Raw genomic sequence first — 22,290 nt, 5'->3', positions numbered from 1 at the left:
CATTTATTCTTAAGGTAAAAGCATTCCAGTGAAAGAACATTAAAGCAATAAAAGAACCTGCATGCATGCTAGAAAGCTTACCAGAGGTCACCCCCAACTCCTACCTAGGACTCTGGTAGGCGTCAGTCCTTCAAAATCCACAACTGGGTTTTTCCTGTGGTTACAAGTTCATATCCAACAAAGATCCAGAACCAGAACCCAGGCTGGGCAGATCAGCTGTTTCTGTATACCACTCATGTCTTTGATCTTGCCTTCTGCAACAGGTAATCAGCAGACACTCTCCCTCTCCTTAGGGCGTAAAAGGCTGGGGTTTTGCATAACCAGAGTTGGGGAATTTGCATTAACCGTTCCCTAGGTATTCCCAGGAAATGTATTGTCCCAACTGTCCACACTTGTCCAGCCCTTTTTCAATATAGTCTTCTGAACTCCCCGGTTTCACATGCCACATTCCCCCTAGAGAGTTTAAATACAGTTCTAGCCCACGATAAAACATAAACTTAATAGAACTAAGTCTTGCAAGGATATAGCAGGAACTTGTCACAACTGGCATGCAGGGGAGCAAGGGTGACACCTGTCAGGGAGTCCCTAGGTGAGGGATCTGGGTCTGTGATGTGACTAGGGCCCTATCAAATTCACGGCCATGAAAAACGTGTCAAGGACGGGGAAATCTGGTGTTTTGTGTACTTTTACCCTATATACTATACTATAGGGGAAAAGTATACAGTGTTTCTCAAACTGGGGTCTTGACCCAAAAGGAACTGCAAGGCTATTGTAGGTGGGGCATTGCAATACTGCCACCCTTACTTCTGCACTGCCCTCAGAGCTGGGCAGCTGGAGAGTATGGTGTATTGCCACCCTTACTTCTAGGCGGCTGCTGGTGTCAGCGCTGCCTTCAGAGCTGGGCACCCGGACAGATGCTCTCTAGCCACCCAGCTCTGAAGGCAGCACAGACGCAAAGATGACAATACTGCGACTCTCCTCCCCGCAATAGCCTTGCAACCCCCCCTGGGGTTGAGACCCCCAGTTTGAGGAATGCTGACACAAGGGCTTTACACGTTTATATTTCGCTGTTTTTAAGTATATATTCATGCTTTGTTACAACACCGGGAAATTTAAGATTTAAATGTCTGAAACCATGACATTCAAGATTTTTAAAATGCCATGACTGTGAAATTTACAAAAATGGACCATGGATGTGGTAGGAATGGACCATGAAGTGTGAAAAATCAGGACACTCTTTTTCGGGAGCGGGGAAGGAGAGGGACAGTTGCTCTATGTAAGACAAAGCCCCAATCTGGGGATGTCTGGTCACCCGAATGCGCCCTCCCCCCGCAGCTGGGGCAGACACATCGTGCCCCCCCCCCCCAGTTCCCCTGTAGGCCTGGTGGTCCCAGTGCATTCTGGGACTACTGCTACCCCCCCATCCCATGGTAGCCCTGCCCCACTGGGCTCCAGCCAGGCCCCTGGGAGCGTCCACACCCTGGGCAGTGCACTGCGGGCCGGCACTAGCGAGGGATCAAATGGCACTGTGGGGACAGCCATGTGGCACGTGATGTCGTGGCAGCCAGTTTCAAGTGGTTTAGCCCTAAGCTGTCCAGATCACCTCTTCTGTGAGAATGGTTCAGTCCCGTCAGCCCCGATACCTCTCCTGGGAATAGTACATGCCTGTGTGATTCCCCCCCATTCTCTGAGGAATGGTACTTTCCCCTTACTTCCCCCCCCCCCCGGAATGGTAAACTCCTGTCTGAACATAGCCCCATTCTTCGGAAGTGGTACAGTCCTGCCAACCCGTTCCTCCTTTTTTCTCCCTTCTCTGGGAATGGTACAGTCCAGGAACACTTGCGCTCTACCTACCCTGCTAATCCTACCGCCCCGCCCTACCTGACTTCTCATTGGCTGCTCCGAGGGAAGTGGGTCCAAGCCACTCCCCGATAGGTCTGCCGCCCCGCGGGGGCGGGAGGAACTGCTCGCGGGGTGCTTGGCCCTCGGGGCGCGTTCGGTTGCGCTGCGGGAGGGTTTGGTGCGGTCGGGAGGCAGGAAAATGGCGCTGACACAGGGGACCAAGCGGAAAGTCTGTTACTACTATGACGGTGAGAGCCCCGGGCCGGTCCTCGCTGGGGGCGGTGAAGCGAAAGCAGGAGACTTTGGGCCGGGGGGGAGACAGGGGGCACTGGGGAAGGGCCTGTGGGGGGAGGCAAGAGGAGGGGGGCCCGCGGAGGGGGGGGTGAGGAAGAGGAGGAGTACGGGGGGCTGGAGGAGAGCCGGCGGGGGGGGGTGAGGAGGAGGAGGAGGAGGAGGAGGGGAGAGGGGGCGGGAGCCGAGCTGGAGGGGAGGGCTGGGGGGGAGCCGAGCCGGGGAGGGGGGGCTGGGGGGGGCCGGGCGGGGGCTGGGGGGGAGGGGGGCCGAGGGGGCAGGGAGGGAGCCGAGCCGGGGGGGGAGGGGAGGGGAGGCGGGGGCTGGGGGGGAGCCGAGCCGGGGGGGGAGCCGGGGAGGGGAGGGGAGGAGGGAGCTGGAGGGGAGCCAGCGGAGGGGGGGGTGAGGAAGAGGACGGGGGGCTGGAGGGGAGCTGGCCGGGGGGGTGAGGAGGGGAAGGGGGCTGGAGGGGAGCCGGAGGAGGGGGGGCTGGAGGGTGGGGTGAGGAAGAGGAGGACGACGGGGGGCTGGAGGGGAGCCTGCGGGGGGGGGTGAGGAAGAGGAGGACGACGGGGGGCTGGAGGGGAGCCTGCGGAGGGGGGGGTGAGGAGGAGTGCGGGGGGGGTGAGGAGGAGGGGAGGGGGGGCGGGAGTGGAGCGGGCAGAGGGGAGGGGGGGCGGGAGGGGAGCCGGCAGAGGGGGGGGGAGCTGGAGGGGGGGGAGGGGAGGGCTGGGGGGGGGAGCCGAGCTGGAGGGGGGGAGGGGAGGGCTGGGGGGGGGGAGCCGAGCTGGAGGGGAGGGCTGGGGGGGGAGCCGAGCTGGAGGGGGGGGAGGGGAGGGCTGGGGGGGGGAGCCGAGCTGGAGGGGGGGGGAGGGGAGGGCGAGGGGGGGGAGCCGAGCTGGAGGGGGGGGAGGGGAGGGCGAGGGGGGGGAGCCGAGCCGGGGGGAGGGGAGGGCGAGGGGGGGGAGCCGAGCCGGGGGGGAGGGGAGGGCGAGGGGGGGGAGCCGAGCCGGGGGGGAGGGGAGGGCTGGGGGGGGGAGCCGAGCCGGGGGGAAGGGGGGTTGGGGGGGGAGCCAGCGGAGGGGGGGGGAGGAGGAGGACGGGGGGCTGGAGGGGAGCTGGCCGGGGGGGTGAGGAGGGGAAGGGGGCTGGAGGGGAGCCGGAGGAGGGGGGGCTGGAGGGTGGGGTGAGGAAGAGGAGGACGACGGGGGGCTGGAGGGGAGCCTGCGGGGGGGGGGTGAGGAAGAGGAGGACGACGGGGAGCTGGAGGGGAGCCTGCGGGAGGGGGTGAGGAAGAGGAGGACGACGGGGAGCTGGAGGGGAGCCTGCGGGAGGGGGTGAGGAAGAGGAGGACGACGGGGGGCTGGAGGGGAGCCTGCGGGAGGGAGTGAGGAAGAGGAGGACGACGGGGGGCTGGAGGGGAGCCTGCGGGGGGGGGGTGAGGAAGAGGAGGACGACGGGGGGCTGGAGGGGAGCCTGCGGAGGGGGGGGTGAGGAAGAGGAGGAGTGCGGGGGGGGTGAGGAGGAGGGGAGGGGGGGCGGGAGGGGAGCTGGCAGAGGGGAGGGGCTGGAGGGGAGCCGGCGGGGGGGGGTGAGGAAGAGGAGGACGACGGGGGGCTGGAGGGGAGCCTGCGGAGGGGGGGGTGAGGAAGAGGAGGAGTGCGGGGGGCTGGAGGGGAGCCGGTGCGGGGGGGCTGGGGAAGGGCCTGCCGTGGGGGGGGGGGAAGAGGTGGGGGGTTAGGATGAGGATGGCTGGGCACTGGGGAAGGACGTGCGGGGGAGGAAGTCCGGATGGGGTGCTGGGGAAGGGCCTGTGGGGGAGGCGGCGCTAGGGAAGGGGGCTGTTCCTTGATGCTTTTGAAAACTTTTTCGGATCTATAGTGGTAATATCAATCAGACCTTTTTCTCTCTGTCTCTCTTCAGAACAGCTGCTTGGTTTTAGTTGGGGAGGCTCTGTAGCCAGGCATTGCTTAACACCAGGCATATGCTTGGCTGGATTGTGAGTGTAGGTACTGGGTATGGGGGGGTGATGCTTTGTGTTTATTGAATTATTCCATGACACTTCCCCAAATGTTGGGTGTTAGCCCCTGGTGCCCTGCCCAAATTGCAACCTGGGTAATTCTGCTCTGCCTCCCTTTCTTCCCCTGTAGTTCAGTGGGAGAAATTACAGTCACATAACTGCTGTTTGCCGTTCCACGCTTGCTGCTGTGTTCCTTGCCAGCAGGGTGCGTGTTTCAGTGATGAATGAAATGATCTCTTGCAGGTTGTGATCTTCCTTCATAAAAGATGTTGTGTAATCATAATGTTTATCATAATGTTTTTAATCCTTGTGGCAGAATAACTATTAGTCGTTTTATTGTGGGGTTAGAAGGTGCTTTTAGTGATCATTCAGGAATTTTAGTATGGTTTATTTAAGTGCTCTGCTCCATCAGCTATATATTAGGGACTTTTATCTCTTCAGTACAGTAACTTGCAACATTAGGCCCTGGTTCCAAAATGAGATCTACCCCTGCATGCGCACAGTGCTAGATGTGGGTTGACCCCTGCAAAACTTGTTGCTGGACTGGGACCTTAGGTTAGGCCAGTTGCCGTGATATTGCAAGTCTGACTTTCATCCTTCTAATATCCACAGCTGATCTGTGCACATTAGACATAAAATCAAAGTATTTGTGACCTGTTAGTGCCACATTAATGCCCTGAGGTTTTGGATGCATCCTTCAGAGTTCCTGGAAATACTGGTCTCTGGTGGTGATAGTTGTGGGAATGCCGTACCTATGTCCGTGACTGTCAGATGGTGAATGAAAGCTCTGTCTGAGGGTCCACAATGCCCCTTGGGTCTGGAGATGCACAATTTTCACACTTGTACTCAACGCGTGGGTCATCAGTGATAAACTAGGGCTTTGTAGTCATGGACAGAAAGGTGGTGTTTGTTTTGGTTTTGTTTTTTTTACAGCGGATAACTAACATGCGTTAGTTTTATTGCTGTAAAATCTGAAGTGGGGACAAGGCACATGTAGCTTTTATCACAAGGTAGCTGCAAGGTCAGAACTCTGGCTCCCCCCCCCCCCCCCCCCCCCCCGCCTGCCTATGCTTGATCTAACAGTGAAACTATAGTGCTTTGTCTCCAGTGTCTTCTTACAGCGGGATAGGTGATGCCTGTTAGTGATGATAAAACTTTTTTTTTTATCGGTATATACATAGACTAGGATGCTGGTAGAGTCCAGCTTGTAATAGCATCTTTGGGTATGTCTACACAGCGCCAAAAAAAAAAAAAAAGTGGGGGTGCTCTTAATTTAGTTTAATCTGAGTTAGGTAGTTTGGGTTAAAAGAACAGTGAATATACGGCAACTCAGGTTAGCAGCTCAAATTCAGCCCCAGGCTCCACGTAGGCTTTAACGTGAGCCCTTAACCCAACTTAAAAGCAGAGATGCCATGTCTTCACTGCTATTTTAACCTAATTTAGCTAACCCAAATTAAGAACATGCCTTTTTTGCCATGTAGACATACCCTAGAGGCTGCAAAGATATCCCCACTGCTTATAAAAAGAGAGCCGGTAAATAATTTTGTTTAGCAAAATAAACCTCCAGATAGACTGCTCAGTTCAAATCACTTGTGAGTTGCCCACTGCATTTCATTGGAGGGTAGAAGACAAGTGACCATTCTCTCCTGGGCTGTTGTTAGTTCGATATTCAGAAGGTGCTGGCTGCCAGATGATTCCCTAGCTAGGCTCTTCGGCTTCCTCTGTGGTTCTTTCAGGCCTTGTTAATGCTTGGAATTAACCTAATTTTCAGCATTGGTATTGCTGCACCAGTGCAGAGTTCTGTTGTAGACCAGGAAAGCTGCAGTCTACCCCACTTTCAAGCAGAGTTAAATTCCACCAGTGGAAATTGTGGTTTTACTCTGTCTACACTAGGGGAAGCATAGAAAAAGTTTCAGTCTCTGCTGGCTGCGGGGGCAGTGCAAATTACTCGTGAATGTTGAGATCTATGACAAAACATTATGTACTCTCAACTGAGTCACCTGCCAGGCCAGGTTGGCGCTCTCACCTCCTAGGATGGTTTGGGGTTGTGAAACTAGTTAACTTTTTTTTGTGTGTGTCAATGTTGAGTGTGAGTTACTGATAGGATAGGCCTGGATGCACAGGCTGGTAAGGACGGATGAATTAAAATAATTGGGGCCATAAAATACTAGGATTTTGTTTATCTTCAAAGTGCATTGCAAGCATTAACTGTCTTAGCATCACAACACACACACACACCTGCCCCTGCGAGTTAGGAAACATTATTGCCATTTTACAGATGAGGAAGCCAAGGCAGAGAGTCCAAGTGATTTGTCTGAGGCTATTAGACAAGACATTGTCTGAGCTGGCATTAGAACTTGAGAGTTCGTGGCTCCAGACCAAAACTTAGGCTATACAGTAGTTTCTCAAGGAAACGTGTACCTTCATTAAATACAGCAGTGAAAATTGGTCCTACCCATATGGAGGTGACCCTAGAAGGTTTCTAATTTTGGGAGATGATGGCACTAAGGGACAGTTATGTGTAATGCCTGTCAGTGCTGTTCTTGTCCCACAGAAGCTGCAGCCTTTTCATTTTAGCTTTTGTACATAGTGGGATCTTTCCATGTATGGTACAAACTTGATTAACCAAACCTCAATGATTTGCAACAGTGTCCTGTTCCCCAACATCTGTTAACTGCACTGAAAACTTCCTCGGTTTTCCAAGACCTCAATTATCCAGTCTTCCATGAGACTCTGATAGAGTTGGTATAAATCTTGGGGGGGGGGAAGCATGACAAGCATACATATTGCTGTAGAAAAGAGAAAATGACAAAATAAAGGTCAGATGGGACTTAACTAGAGGTGACTCCTGTCATCTTCCTCTGCAGTGATGTTGCTCAGAGGAGAAAATGTTCTTTTCCACTATAACCAAATGCTTATCACTCTCAGGGGATGTTGGAAACTACTATTATGGCCAGGGCCATCCAATGAAACCCCACAGGATCCGAATGACCCACAACCTACTGCTGAACTATGGCCTTTACAGAAAAATGGAGATCTATGTAAGTATAGGCCCGGACATGGAGAGAGAAGTAGGAAGCTTGTATGGAGGGGGCTTGACCCGCTTCCCATGCTGTCACTGTATTGCAATGGAACAGGGTCTTGCAGACTCTTATGTGTTTTATTGGGAACTTCTGGAGAAGCAAGATGGAGGACAAACAGTTGGAAAATATTCCTGGGGAATGACCAACGTCTGGGTGAAGTTAATTTAAAGAGATTGTTGCATTTAAGACTTCCACTGCTCCTGTGTTTAGCGGGGTGTTCCTTGTTTTGTTCCAAAGATCAGGTAATCTATATATAGAAAATGGGAAATGTTTTTCTCCCTGTACCTTGACTATTTCCTATGCCTAGGCATATAGTAAAAAGCTCCAGTCTCCTATCATAACATTCCTCTTCCCCTTCGAAAGTAGACTTATTTTTGCTTTAATAGCACTGGCTTTAGCTGCTGCTATTCTTGAGAGTAAATTTGGGATTGGAGGCAGGCATTAGAGAGGGAGAAGGAATATATGTCAAATAAACCTTGTTTTGTTCTCTCCTTGCAGCGCCCCCACAAAGCAAATGCAGAAGAAATGACCAAGTATCATAGTGATGACTACATTAAATTTCTGAGATCTATTCGCCCTGATAACATGTCTGAGTACAGCAAGCAGATGCAGAGATGTAAGCTATGCGTATGGTGTTGCAGCTTCTAACCTGAATTGCTTTAGTCCTGAGAACCCTGATTAGCTCTTTGAGCTCATTGTCAAAAGAGAAGGGAGAATCTTATGAAACTTTTTTTTTTTTCCATGTTCACCTAACCAATTAGATTATTATTTTTTGTCAGAGGTCTACACTATTTTCCTCCATTGTGGTTCTGTCCCTAACTCCTTTGATCTTGAGGTTGGTGGAAGCTTTCATCTTCTTTTCTAGCTTATAAATGGAACAGCGTGGACATACCTGTACAATAGGTATTCTGCATAAGCAACTTGTAACATAAGATTCTGGAGTTGTTAATAATGGGGACGTTCTGGGGACCACCTCTCCCAGATATTGGGAGGATGGGTTGTTTTTTTGAAGCAGGAGTACTTTTGTATGGTAGATATGCAGAGATCTGTGTAATATTTTCATAATCTGGGAATACTAGTGTCACTATTTCCTATTGCAATAGGGGATATGTTGTTGGTAACTGTGTTCCTTGTGGGGCTATTTCTAGAGATCTGTGGAATTCATTCCTTACGAGTATAAAATATTCTGTGATATTTATCAGTCAGCATCAAGAAATCTGGCTGCTTAAATTCCAGCTTCACAATTTGTTCTGTTCTGACCAAGATTTAGATCCTGCAAGCCCTGAATTCAAATGGACTTCAGCTGAAGTTCTGTGCGCTGAGAGCTTTCAGGACCAGGCCCTCTGTGCTGAAAGTGGTGTTAGTTTCAGTTCTGATGTCGTACCTGACAGGCAACTTCATCTGTATTATGCAGGATGTTGGACTAAATGACTAAAGTTCTTTCTGGCCTTAGAATATCCTCAGATGCATAGATTTCCCCCCACCCTCCATGTGGAAAAATCTTTTGCAGCTTTCATGTTATAGAATCTTAAATACCTTTTCAGACTTTCTGCAGCTCTGTGCTAACATTTTTCAACAATTAATAGGTAATGAACTATAGTTTCTGGCTGATTTGGACAAATACAATTGCTAGGAGTTCCCTAAAACAGTATATTGGTTGTGTGCACTCTCTTCATTCCTGAAATCTGTAGAATTGTTGGCCCGTGGGGCTTATTTTTATGAAGTGTATATGTAATCCCCTGTTAACTCTCTTGAAAGATTTGTGGTCTAGAGGGTGAATTATATGCAGTTTTAAACTATTGTGAGCCAAAATGCACACAGTATTTAGGCACATGAGTGTAACGACTAAAGGAATGAGTAATATGTGTAATGTGTACCAAAGTACTTCCTGGGGTAAATAATATGCCTTAACATACTAAAGTACATATTTACACAAACCTAACTGCTTACCGCTGAGACTGGAATGGTTCATAAACACCCACACTGGTCTCCCTCTTGTCAGCTTGGCATTTTCTTTACTGTACTTCCAAGCAAGGGTTTTACTTTAAGGAAATTAAATGTGAAAAATTTTCAGTACATATGGAGGTGAGACAAAAGCCAATTCACAATTCAGTCCAATGTCCCCTCCTTAACAGGGCTTGCAAAATATGTCCACCACCACCTAGTCAGAGGACTAATCCTATGAGCCAGAAATAGAGATTAAAGATGGAGGTGATGGGGCCCCACCACCCAAGTGCAAGGCCAGTCCCTGGTGAAGAGCCTAGTCTCCTTTCTGTTCTTAGCTGTTGAGAAAGGAGTGGGTGCTGGGATTTCCATAGGGGTGCTATCCTGGGGACTCCCATCTTTGATATGAGTGGCAGAGTGGCCTAATGGGTAGGGCACTGGACTGGGACACCTGTGTTCTATTCTTGGCTCTGCCACTGGTTGCTGGGTGACCTTGGGCAAGTCACTTTGCCACTCTGTGCCTCAGTATTCCCATCTATACAATGGAGATAATGATTCTGACCGCCTTTGTAAAGTGCTCTGAGGTCTTTTGAGGAAAAGTGCCATATAAGAGCTAGGTAGTATTATATTGGGCTCTGACTAGTGGGCTTATCATACATATGAAGCTCCTGACCCTGCTCTAGCTGTTGGAAATGAGAGAGAACTTTTTCTCTTCCCCATCCAGAGCCACATATTGCTGTAAAAGGCTTGATCTCCTGGCTGCTTTGAAGGGCTTGGTGGGAAGAGGTCTCCATATGAATGGATAACTCCACCATTTGCTTCTGCTTATACAGAGGGCCATATCTTTGCCAAGCAGAAGCAGAGTCACACTGTCAAATATTGTCCTTTTTGCTGCAGCCCACAAGGTTCTGAATGGTAGCAGTGATGCTAAACGGTCTCTTTAATCTCAGTCCATCGATACACTCTGTCTGAAGACTCAAGAAGATTATACTGCAGCCATAAGGGCTAGAAATTTAATTTGTTGCAATGAGAAGCTTACATTCTGCAGCAACTGATAACGGACCTCCCCACTTGCTGGGAATAGATTCCCAACATCTCTGATGAGGGAACTATTCAACCACTGCTACTTACCATGCCCCACTGGAACAGTTGTACAAATTGGAACACTTAATTTGGACTTTCCTGATTTGTACAGTCCATAAGAAATGAGTTCCATTTAAATCTGGAGACTACTTAAACTTGCTCATTCATCTGTTCGGTCTCCAAACATGATTTTTTGCTAGCCTTTTTGGAGGCGAGGAATTGAATGAAGGCAGCATTTCTCATGCTGGGAAGATTCAAGCTTGACTGGTCCTGCCTCTAAGTACAAAGGGAAAAGTTCTGCTCAATTTTGTTACACCATACAGATTTTTGTAAAAACAGGTTTTGCAAAACATAGGCCCAATGAAACTTTTAAAAAATCATGTAAACGTTTCTAATAGGAAAAATTATATAGAAATAAAAGGTTTCCCTGCAGTGTTTCCAACCCAAACATGCTTCAGGATTGAGAACCTAGAAGAAAAATTGGTGGGTTTTTTTTTTATCCAAGATATGAAATGCGCAAAGTAAATGAACAGCAGACCTCATGAGAATCAAACTGAACTTTTGAAATGTTCAGTCTTGATAATCTAAGGTGATGTTAGTAACATTGAAGGAGACCTGTTTGCAACATGTGATTTTTAAATTAATAGTGTCACGACTCACTTTCTAACACAATTGACTGACAATTGGGTTTTATTATAGTTTATTCCACTAGGTGGTGCAACTCTCGTGTAGATCCACAGTGCATGTGAAATGCTGGTTTCATTCTTTAGTGTCTCTCAAAGAGCAGCAGTGGACTTGCACTTATAGCATCTCTCTGTACCAACAGAGAGCTTTTACAACCTTAAGTGCAGGTTCTGTCCTTTCCTGCAAGCTGTCACAGTAATGGCAGTGGGCTGAGCAAAGACTGAAGGGAAGGTTGCAACAACTGACGACTGATACAATGACGTCTTTAGTGAAGGGATGAGTGTCTGCTTCTCACTGAACATTTTATTTATTATATACATGTAAATTACATAAACGAGGCTAAGATATTTGATGCTCTACTGAGTCTGTTTATGTCCTTAAGTTAGATTTACATCATAAACTTTGCCTCTGGTATGCAGGCTTGTCATGCAAACACTTTCTTTCTTTTTCAAGTCAATGTTGGGGAAGATTGCCCGGTGTTTGATGGGTTGTTTGAATTTTGTCAGCTGTCGGCAGGAGGCTCTGTTGGTAAGCACAAGAATCCTAGATGCTTTCTCTTTTTAGGAGAATGTCCATAATGTCGCTCTGTCAGAAAAGAAATGTGATGTTGGAGACGTTTGTAGATTCCTTAAAATAATTGGGCTGACATGTTGTGATCATTCTCAAGTCCCGATGCATTGGAATGAGATTGGTTGGTGGTTGAGAATGCTTTATGACTATATGTAACGTCTGGCTCTTCAATATGAGCCATATTCTCTCTCATCCAAAGATCACTTAAGTGGTCATGTTGAGGAATATCTGCGTATGGAATAAGAAAAGGAGTACTTGTGGCACCTTAGAGACTAACCAATTTATTTGAGCATAAGCTTTCGTGAGCTACAGCTCACTTCATTGGATGCTCACAAAAGCTTATGCTCAAATAAATTGATTAGTCTCTAAGGTGCCACAAGTACTCCTTTTCTTTTTGTGAATACAGACTAACATGGCTGCTACTCTGAAACCTGTGTATGGAATGAAAGCCTCGTGAATGACTTTGTTTCAATAAAGCTAGCTATCTTTGTTGTTGAAACCTTGGTTTATTTAAAGATATCTTGCTTTTTATAAAAACTTGTTCCAGGGCTGTGTAACCTCAGCCTCAGAGCAGGTGTTTTGTTTTACAAAAAGAAATCCACTGGTCTCTTTTTTTGATAAGAAGGAAAAACAAAAGCAGGAAGATATCAATAAACTCTCTAAAATCTGTATCATTTAAAATAAAATGGCATCCTTATTAATGAGTTTTTGCCACAGAGTAATGCAGCGTTGAGAGACTTTTACTGTGCACATGCTTAAAAGCTTTGATACTTACTACAGACTGATAGATATCCTTATTTTCTGAAATATAAAGTCTGACTACACTCAAAAACCAAAAAGATAAACGTATGCTTGTCCAGCTGACAGATACATCTGAAGTAGCTATTCCAGTCTCTTATCACTAAGGCTCTGACCCTACAAAAGGATTCATCTGTGTTGACCCTTAGACCCATGCAAAGTTGCACTGAAGTCTGTGAACATAAGAACGGCCATACTGGGTCAGACCAAAGGTCCATCTAGCCCAGTATCCTGTCTTCGTATAGTGGTCAATGCCAGGTGCCCCAGAGGGAATGAACAGAACAGGTAATCACCAAGTGATCCATCCTCTGTTGCCCATTCCCAGCCTCTGGCAAAAAATTCTAGGTTCCACTGAGATTTGAACTCAGATTGCTGGATTCAGAGTCCAGAGTGCTAACCATTACACCATGGAACCATCTGAACCAAACGGAACCACATAGTGGAATTGTGTGCAAGCTGTAAGGTTTGTGGGGGATCCCTTTGCCTAGTTATCTATACAAAGGACTAAACAAAGCTAACTGTGTGTGTGAGATAAAGCTATCCATGAAAGGTTTATCTTTAGGAAACTGATAAATACAACTAAACGGTACTTTAACTGTGACTCAAGCTAGCAAGAGCTAGCGGGCTGTGGACCTGTTTTCAAACCAGGCTCCCCATTTATGTTCTGAACTACAGGCGTGAAACGGGAGCAAGACTGTACTGCAAAAATAGATGCTTAATCGGTTTACATTACTGTAGTATCTCTGTAGAAGAGAGATCAGTGTAGTGTTCCCCCTTAGCTGAGAGTCTTCTGCCTTACTGGTTTGTATGAGAAATCCAGTGTTTAAATCTTTGATATTTGTATTGTTATACACACACAGGCATATGGAATGACACACGTGACCCCACAGGGCAGGCGGCCTCTGTGTGTTCTCCATAGTTTGTCAGGGCTCCATTCTGTCTTTCATGCTAATGTTCTGCAATTCTTCTCCCTGCAGCCAGCGCTGTGAAGCTGAACAAGCAACAGACAGATATTGCTGTGAATTGGGCAGGAGGCCTTCACCACGCCAAGAAGTCGGAGGCTTCTGGCTTCTGTTATGTCAACGACATTGTGTTAGCCATCTTGGAGCTATTAAAGTATGTGCAGTACTTCTTATCCCTTTTGTTCGTCTGTTCTGATGCATTTTCTTTGAGTCCGTACCACTTTCTTCCCAGTTTGCTCTTTTTTGTTACCTTGTTAGCTGTGTCTTTTCTCGGGAGGGCTTAATCAGACATCTTTTTTGGATGCAGTGCCCTCTCTTCAGCAGGGGTTGCTGTACTTATGGTATGATGCAGTAGATGAAAGGCCTGGAGGCATTGCGTGATCACTCTTTGGTGCTTCTTCCTTGGCGCACAAAAGTGGCACTCCTGTAACATGTCGTGAGCGTTACCATCCTGGCAGCTTTTGTCATGAGGCAGCTCCAAGTAGGAGGCTTGGAGGTAAAATGTGCAAGTCACGGGTTGAGTTTGTGTAAACTGAATTGATCAGCGATCAGGTTCTGCAGCAAGAGCCACTTCGGTTTCCTCGGTGATTCTGTTCCGTTGCCGACCAGTTCAAGGCAAATGTCCGTGCTCTGAATCGGTTTTGCTTAGAGACTCCAAGAGAGAGAGACAGCAAGTTGGTAACCATACAGCCTGGGGGTTAGCACCACAGTCTTTGCTCTCCTCCCATTTACTCTGCTGGTGAAGACCATTTCCATTCTGAAGAAATGCAGCATTTTGACTCCCTTCTGATTCTAGGTACCACCAGAGGGTGCTGTATATTGACATTGATATTCACCATGGAGATGGCGTGGAGGAAGCCTTTTACACCACAGACCGTGTCATGACTGCATCCTTTCATAAGTACGGAGAATACTTCCCAGGAACAGGGGATCTGCGGGTGAGAATGGAGGCTTAGTAGAAACTTCCCCTAGAATTTGATTTGTTCCATCTATTCACTGTCCAACTAATTTCACTAAAACGCTGTTTCTGTGTTCACTGGTTTAGATGGACTCTCTCAAAATAGCAGCCTTTGTTTAATGGGAAATGTGTGTGACAGTTAACTTTTGTTCTTTGAGCGGGTGCTTAGTCTTATACAGTAACAATGCCCAGACATCAGATGTCAGTTACTCTACAGCCTCATAGTGTGGGACTCTGAACATCTTGGTGGGCCATATTTATTGGCAGACTGACTTCCATGTTCCCCTGGTGGCCCTATTGCTTTGATCTCACAAGTTATACACGGTCTGGCCATGCCAGTACTTGAATGGGAGACCGACAAAGGAGCACCTTGTGCTGCGGAAGTGATACTGATGGTGGCATTCCTCCTTCTGAGTTGGTGCTGAGCCTCATGGCCCGTGCTGGGACATGGTTATCTGGAGGTGCTGTGTTTCAAATGAGACACAACTGGGGTCCTGCCTGCTTGTGGTCATTGACAATGCCGTGCTCTTCTCAAGAGGTAGGGATGTTAACCCTAGGGTCATGGTCTGATGCCAGTTAGGGTAATGGCGTTCTGACCTAAATTCCCCCTTGAGTTTTAGGTGGGTGTCACTGCCTGTCCTAAGTTATGCGGCGATACATACTTGTAGCTAGTTGCCACATTCGATCCTACAAGCGGCCACGCTACAGCAGTGAGTGAAACGATTTTTTTTTTCTCAGATGCTTTGGAGGGGTAGTGTGCTCTGTAGATAGAAGATATTTAATTGTTTTTAAAAATCAAAACTAGACTCTTCCAAGATTCCTCCAACTGTCAATACTGCAGGCTCAGGCTGGTATCGGACTGCAGCCTGATTCGCATTTGGCTCTGTACGTCATTGCCAACAGTGTAGAGTCTGGAACAGGAATCTTGATGGCCAGTTTTCCCCTGTCCTTGATGCAGGAAAGAATGGGAGAATCTGGCTTTTCTGCAGCGCTACTGGATCTGCACGATGCACAGTTTTTACTAGCAGAATGTGCAACTGAGAACTCAAAGGCCCAGAGTGAGACAGTAGATGTCACTAGGGATTGTTCCTTCCCATGTATCATATCACAGCAAGATGCTCTTCATGTCTGTTCCTGGGATTGAACTTTCTCGGGCAAGCAGTAAAGTATTCTCAGTAGAGCATCCTTGCTTGTGGAACCTGTTTCCTTTAAATCTGCTATTGGCTTGTAACTGGGGTTGTAACTGGCTTGTAACCTGTTTGGACTTTTTAATGACCTTCTCAATGAGGCCCAAGTTACATAGACCTTGTGACTCCAGTTTGACTCAGTTGAGTGTTTGACTAGATGCTGAGGCAAGGGCTGTTGTTTCAGTAGAATTCCAAGGTGCTGTTTTACTCCCTTGCTTGACTCTAACCTCGCATTACTCTCCGTTAGCTACGTTATGTCTAGATTGATTAGTTGAATGCAAAGGCCAAATGTACCCACTTACTCCACGGCTAATCCTCTGTTGAAGTCACTGGAATCGTTCTCGTTTATGCCAAGACTGAATTTGTCCCCAAGTGCCTTGGCTTGGATTCTGATAGACCTGGTGGAATCCCAGACTTTCCTTTTCTACGTTGGCACGTGTATGTTGGTGTTTGTTCTCTGGTGACCCTGTGGTCTTTCCTGTCTCACTCTAATAGGATATTGGTGCAGGCAAAGGCAAGTATTATGCTGTCAACTATCCTCTCCGGGATGGAATTGACGATGAATCCTATGAGGCGATATTTAAGCCGGTAAGCTTTTTTCTGAGTGAGTCTGGGATGCTGCTTTGTCTTTTTCTAGTGATGCTCTGATGAGGGGAGCTGCAATCCTGTGCTGTAAGATTCCCTAGTGTTTATTTCTACTTGACAATTACAGCCAGTCACTTGCAGATTCTTACCTGTGAGAGCTTCAATGTCACCAATATGGGGGGGAGGCAACAGCCATTGAGGCATCAGGGAATATCTCCATGTCAGCTGCTGACATGGATTTCATTGTGTTGCTATGGCATCGTCCCACGGGACTGTGTAACAGCGGATTTCTTGTCCAGGTGATATCTAAAGTGATGGAGACGTTCCAGCCTAGTGCAGTTGCCTTACAGTGTGGATCGGATTCTCTGTCAGGGGACAGATTGGGCTGTTTTAATCTGACCATCAAAGGTAAGAGCACACTGCTTCTAGCAAAGCAGTCAAACCAGGGGGGTGGCCTTGAGGAAAGCTCAGACATGTAAAATACAGTATCTGTGGTGGCCCTGTGTGGTTGATGTAATCACTGTGTTGAAAAGCTTACTGTCCAGTTACCTAGTGAGGCTGTGAACTTTCTCCCGTTCCCTGTGCTGCAGGTCATGCCAAGTGTGTGGAGTTCGTAAAGAGTTTTAACTTGCCTATGCTGATGCTAGGAGGAGGTGGCTACACAATCCGCAACGTGGCTAGATGCTGGACTTATGAGACTGCTGTGGCTTTGGACACGGAAATTCCAAATGGTAAGGCTATCATGTGTTGTATTGAGAGGATGGGTGTCTAGTAATAGAGCTTGGGGGAAATTAAATTGCTCTGAGTAGGTGTAGAAGACCTGTGAAGTACCCTGGACGCTTCACTAGTTGCTGACTTTTATTGCGTTCGAGTTCTCTGAGCTGCCGCTGCGTATGTGGGGTGTTCTAGTCTTCTAGTACCTCCTGAGAAACCGTTTTTCCCCTACAGCACACAATGGTTGGGGTGTCCTGCCATCTCATTGAAACTAAAAGGCCTGTTGTGGGCACCATGGGGTTAAAGCAGCGAATAGTCTTTGGCCCTACTGTCAAAAAGTTATGTTTTTCTGAGCATCCCAGGAGAGCTCCAGTCACCCCCAAAAGGAAATGTTCCATTTATTCTCATAGCACATTGAAGCTCACGTGATATTTGCTATTTCGATACCAGATCTGTAACCAATCAAGGTTATTTTGTGTTCTAATCTTTGTGCAGAGCTTCCATATAATGACTATTTTGAATACTTTGGACCAGACTTTAAGCTCCACATCAGTCCTTCGAACATGACCAACCAGAACACCAATGAGTATCTTGAGAAGATTAAGTAAGTGTTGTCTGTTACTCCTAGCGAGATTGGTCCCTTACACTGGGGGCTTGTTTCTGATGATGCTTTTTAGATCATCAGTGTGTGGGGTTTTTGGTTTGTTTGTTTTTTGCTGGTTGTAGGCAACGGCTATTTGAGAATCTGCGCATGCTCCCTCATGCCCCTGGTGTCCAGATGCAGCCAATTCCCGAGGATGCCGTGCAGGAGGACAGCGGAGATGAAGATGAAGAGGATCCTGACAAACGCATTTCAAGTAGGTGCCCGGCTGTGGGCATAGGTTGCCTTGTGTGATCACGGAGCATGCTGCTGAACCTTCCCTTGGTGACGCAGTGCTATTGCTAGATAACTTCCTTAATGAAAGAATCTACATTTTAATATTAGAGCTCGAACGATTGCCAAAGCCTCCTGGGGGGAAATGACTGACAAAACACTGGAAGTTGTAACGTCCGTTTATGCTGCCAGAAGACAGGCTCCCGCTGTTCTAGCAAAAGTCGCCCATTAGCTGTCAAAACACTAGTTTATATCCAGACTGTCTTATGCCCTTTGGGTCTGGAGTCAGATTTTCCCAGTGTGAAGTTAGTTAACCTGTTTGTGCTGGCAGCTCTAGACATCCTGCTGTAAACTTAATCCAAGGCGCGTATATGTGTTACACTGAGAGATCTCCGAAACTGACCTTGGCTGCTGCAGGTAGTTGGCTAAGCTGTGACTCCAGTAGGATTGTTGTATTTCTGCACAGTAGTAAAGTTTCTTGGCACTGTAGAGCATTCCATGTGTGCGCATGTACCTTCCTAAATATGTTTACTGCCTTACGGACCCCTGGGAAAAAGACTCCAGTGTGACTGAGGTAGCTTCTCCCTCTTTGCTCTCAGTGCGCTCTGCCGACAAGAGAATAGCCTGTGATGAAGAATTCTCAGACTCTGAAGATGAAGGGGAAGGTGGTCGCAAAAATGTTGCCAATTTTAAGAAGTCAAAGCGTGTAAAAGCAGAAGATGATAAGGAGGAGGAGGAGAAGAAAGGTAGGTGTAAAACTGGAACTAGCAGTATGTCAGACTGCTCCCAAGAGCTGCTCCCATATGCAGGACTCCGTAATGTGAGGGATGAATAAAGCTGTGTCTGTTGCAGAAGTTAACGTTTCTGCGGTTCATCTTCTAGATTGCTGACAATTGATGTGTGGGAGTGAGAGAGATGACGTTTGAACCACTCCACTATCAATGGGAACCTTGAAGGAGCTGCCGGATTTTAAACCCGGGTTGCATGGCAGGCTAATAGAGAACAGGAGTTTAGCAGCAACACCCCAGTGACACATGGGACTGACCACAGTGCTTAACGCATCTGGAAAGAGCGTGTTGATGTGGGGCGGTCTCATAATCTGGGGCAGCTGCTTTGATAAGACAGTGCTTAAAGTGCAACTTGGCTTAATTAAAACAAACAACAACAAATGTTGCCAGGTTTGTGACCTTTTCTAACCGTCCCCACCCTCGCATTTTAAGCACTGACTGACTTGTGTACTCTCCATGAGTGTTCTAATTTCACCCAGGCTGGGGAATTTTCTTCTTTTCCAAGGCAAAAAAGACTCTACTCTCTCAGATTCTAGTTTTAGGTGGGTTTACCAAGGTCAGCTCTGGTCTGACAGCTGCTAAATTCTGTCCTTGTGTCACCATCCCAACAATTATCACTAAGATGGAAAACCAAAGTATTCCTTGGGCTTTGAGACAAAGTCTGATACTTTTGTGCTATTGCCCTCATCGCTCTGCTCCAACTGGCCTAATAATGATCATCCCTCTGCTAAAGCTTCAGTGTGAGGCTTTAGGTATTTTGGGAAGGGAAGGAATAAACATCTGAGTTGTCTGGTTCCTTGGGGTTATGGGCTTCGTAACCACAAACTCCTTCAGAATACCATAGTGTCTAGCCACTTGCCCTAATTACCTTTGCACTGGCTTGCCGCAGTGGGGCCCTCCTAGTGTCTCTATTTCATCAACAAGGCATTGGCAACAGTTCTCTTCATTGGTAGAGTGAGTGTAGAGCTGTGAATCAGTGGCTAATCTATCTTTAACAAACCACAGGCCACATGTCAGCAAATGCAGCCTGAGCCACTGACCGCTCTAACCTGTTCCAAAGAGAAATACGCATGTAACACGCTTAGAATGATGTGACTGTTAGGGGACTCCTCAGAACAACTACATAAAGGCTACAACCTGAGCTGTATCATTGCGGGCTCCCTGAGATCTGGTATAATCCAGCCTGTTGCCAGATTTGCAAAAATCTTTTGTCACTGCCACCCAAAAACATTCTGCAGCTTAGCTGACCTCAAACACAAGCTGTCTGAGTCTCTGCTGGTCTGTTCTGTTCTTGTTGCTGGGACAACTGCTGTACTTACTGTGAAGATTTATGACTCTGATTGGAGGACAATAGAAAACAGAGCTTCAGGATGCCACAAGTGGCTCAAAACAGGTTGCTGCCCCAGACTGTGGCTTCAGGTGTGGATACCTGAAGGGTTCCCCGGTTTCCAAACTCTGCCCCACACATGCAGAGTAGCTGGCATTATCTGTTTGCTTTTCTAAGGTAACTTTGAAAGTGACTGCCTCACCAGTGATTTCTAATGTAATCGGACCTCCCTGACTGGTGTCTGATTCTGCCAGGTGGGGCTGGTGAGTGGTTGCTATTTCTCTGCCTCTTTGCTATTTGGGGTTTTTCTTTTCTAGATGAGAAAGAAGAGGAAAAAGCCAAAGAGGAGAAAGCAGAACCCAAAGGGTGAGACCTACTTCTGCCTTATGGATTTTCCCCTCCCCACTTTAGGATGCAATGTGACTTAGGTGCCTGCGAGTTGAGCAGGATGGTTTTCTAGGTGCTCCCTGTAGGTGCCTGTATCTGAGTTTCTCCATCTGTAAATTATAGATAATACCCAAGGCCCTCTTTTGATAAAGCACTTGGATGAAAGGTGCTAGAGAAGTGCTTAAAAATATGTTTCATTGTGTGGAAGATAAGGACAGATGTTAGTGCATTTGTTAGGACAGGACCTAAGGGTAAAGTCTTTAACATGCTACTCCACTATTTTGCTACACTTGATCACAATTTAATTCTTCCTTGTCAGTTGCTTAACCCACGCTCTCCACTCTTGGCTCTACAGGGTAAAGGAAGAGACTAAATCGGCCTAAGATGACTGCAGCTGGACAATACCTTTCAGTACATAGTTATAAGTTTGCTTCTCTGGTAGCCTCCCATTCCACAGGATTTATATTTTATATGTTTCTGTATATATTTCTATATAAATATATAAATGACTTAAGAACTGTAAATTATTCCTTGCTGCATTCCGTGGAGAGCAGATGGGGAGGATTCTGAGTAGACAGACCTGCACTACTCAGAATTAGTGACAGGGAAGTTTCACTCTTGCCTTCCACTGCCTCTTTGGTGTTTTTTTTTTTTTTTTTTAATCATTTTCCTCCCCTCTACCTTCTCTTTGAAATAACCCCTTGGAGAATATGGATTTTTTTTATTTTTTTTTTTAAAGTAGAAATAGTGTCTGACTTTCAGGTCAGGTGGAAATATGGCCATGAAACTTTGTGGGAGAACTTTGAGTTCCCACCTTATGCCTGTGAGAGAAACTGCTCCTATGGTCTTTGGTCCAATTACACCATAGTAAGTAACTGCAAGCTGATGCCAGTTCTCAGGGTCAAATAGTGCAGTTCTTGAATACAGTTGGCTATATGCAGTGGATTTGTGGAAGGAGTTGAGGCAGTTTGAAAGTAAATATGTAAAGTTCCCTGGTGTATCAGCCCAAGGTGCCCTGCTCTAAGGTATAGATCTGTATAGCACAAAATGAAAACTACCAGGTAGCTGGTGTTTTTAAATAAAACTTTCTAAAGTGGATCCTTTTAAGTGAAGTTAGTGTGGCAGCATTATACATCTCATACAAGAGAGAAGGGCTCAAAGGAATATTTTTCTTCATATACCAAAACCCCTATGTGGGGGGAAATGCATTACTGCCCATTGTCCACCTGCTTTTTCCCCACTCAGCTACCCGTGATCACATAATGTGCATTCTGAGTGCTGATCTAGGTCCTAGACTGAAACCACTACAGAAATCCCAAGTCAGCTAAAGACCAGACTGCGAAGAGCCTGGCTGAAACCGCTTGTCAATTTGGCACTTGCTGAAAATTCTCATCTGATGTGAAGCACAAATGTTTTTGGATAGGACCTTTCTCCTTGTTGTCCAGGCCAGTAACTGTGGGGAACCCTTTGAACCTGCAACTTAAGCTGCTGTCTTCGTAATGGAACAGCAGCACTCCCTAACTGTCGCTTGAGAACAGAACTGGCCTTTACCTTGCATCTCACTTCTCATAACTAATCATTGGATGAGCTTCCTGTGAAATGCTTCACTGAGCTCCAGCCTCCCAGAAATTCTGCAGGCAGCTTTCACTTGCTGTTTTCTCAGGGGGATACCTCTGTCCACTAGCATATCTGTACCTCCCACTGAGCGCTGCTGATGGGTTCAACTCCAGTAATGCTGCTAACTTAGGTTTATTTTTAAATGTTTTATTTTTTTAAGTACTCTTCTTTTCCACCATGTCTAGTCTCTTGAAGCTGACTGCGGCTCCTCTGCTCTTTTACATTTTTGTGAAGTGAGAGATCACTGTATCTGTGTGTCTGGGGGGGAAATATATTGTGGTTTTTTAAAAGATGCTTTTTATTTTGAATTTTGAAAATCTTTGTAATAAAAATGACATTTCTAAGTTGGTGTGAATTGTTACTCTTCTTTGTGGTCAAGGGAGGGAGGGGGTCTACTTGTTTTGTTGATCACAAAATAGCGTAGATCACCGTTGAAAAACGTAGCCATTGAAATTAGAGGCTTTGGGTGATTGCTTAGTGTGTCCTCTACCCCTATTGGTAAGAAAACTGACCTGTATTCATCTTTTGAAGCCAATGTATTTATAGCAGGACTGAATTTACTGATGCTTACTTTTG

General features: G+C 47.0%; 1 protein-coding gene and 1 non-coding gene across 3 annotated transcripts; one reads left to right on the top strand and one right to left on the bottom strand.

The window, feature by feature from the left end:
- Positions 1-1,831: 1,831 nt before the first annotated feature.
- HDAC1 (histone deacetylase 1) lies at positions 1,832-22,058 on the top strand. Of its 2 annotated transcripts, XM_007067565.4 has the most exons (14): positions 1,832-2,090; positions 7,082-7,194; positions 7,735-7,852; positions 11,401-11,475; positions 13,293-13,431; positions 14,074-14,215; positions 15,918-16,010; positions 16,307-16,415; positions 16,598-16,738; positions 17,217-17,325; positions 17,448-17,578; positions 18,195-18,341; positions 20,028-20,076; positions 20,453-22,058. In XM_007067565.4, exons 1-14 carry the CDS (start codon positions 2,042-2,044, stop codon positions 20,478-20,480), a joined length of 1,443 nt encoding a protein of 480 aa, XP_007067627.1. In that variant the 5' UTR covers positions 1,832-2,041; the 3' UTR covers positions 20,481-22,058. The 2 variants fall into 2 exon arrangements, with proteins under 2 accessions (XP_007067627.1, XP_037737585.1); XM_037881657.2 differs by lacking the exons at positions 20,028-20,076; positions 20,453-22,058 and adding an exon at positions 18,478-18,881 and having other exon boundaries at positions 1,880-2,090.
- Positions 12,659-12,730, bottom strand: TRNAQ-CUG. Its single transcript has one exon. It is a non-coding gene; the product is annotated as a tRNA-Gln (tRNA).
- Positions 22,059-22,290: the final 232 nt, after the last annotated feature.

Source organism: Chelonia mydas, chromosome 19 (genome assembly GCF_015237465.2).
Source record: "Chelonia mydas isolate rCheMyd1 chromosome 19, rCheMyd1.pri.v2, whole genome shotgun sequence".
Taxonomy (NCBI): Eukaryota; Metazoa; Chordata; order Testudines; family Cheloniidae; genus Chelonia; species Chelonia mydas.
Note: the sequence above shows the minus strand (reverse complement) of the source record. Positions and strands in the feature narration are given on the sequence as shown.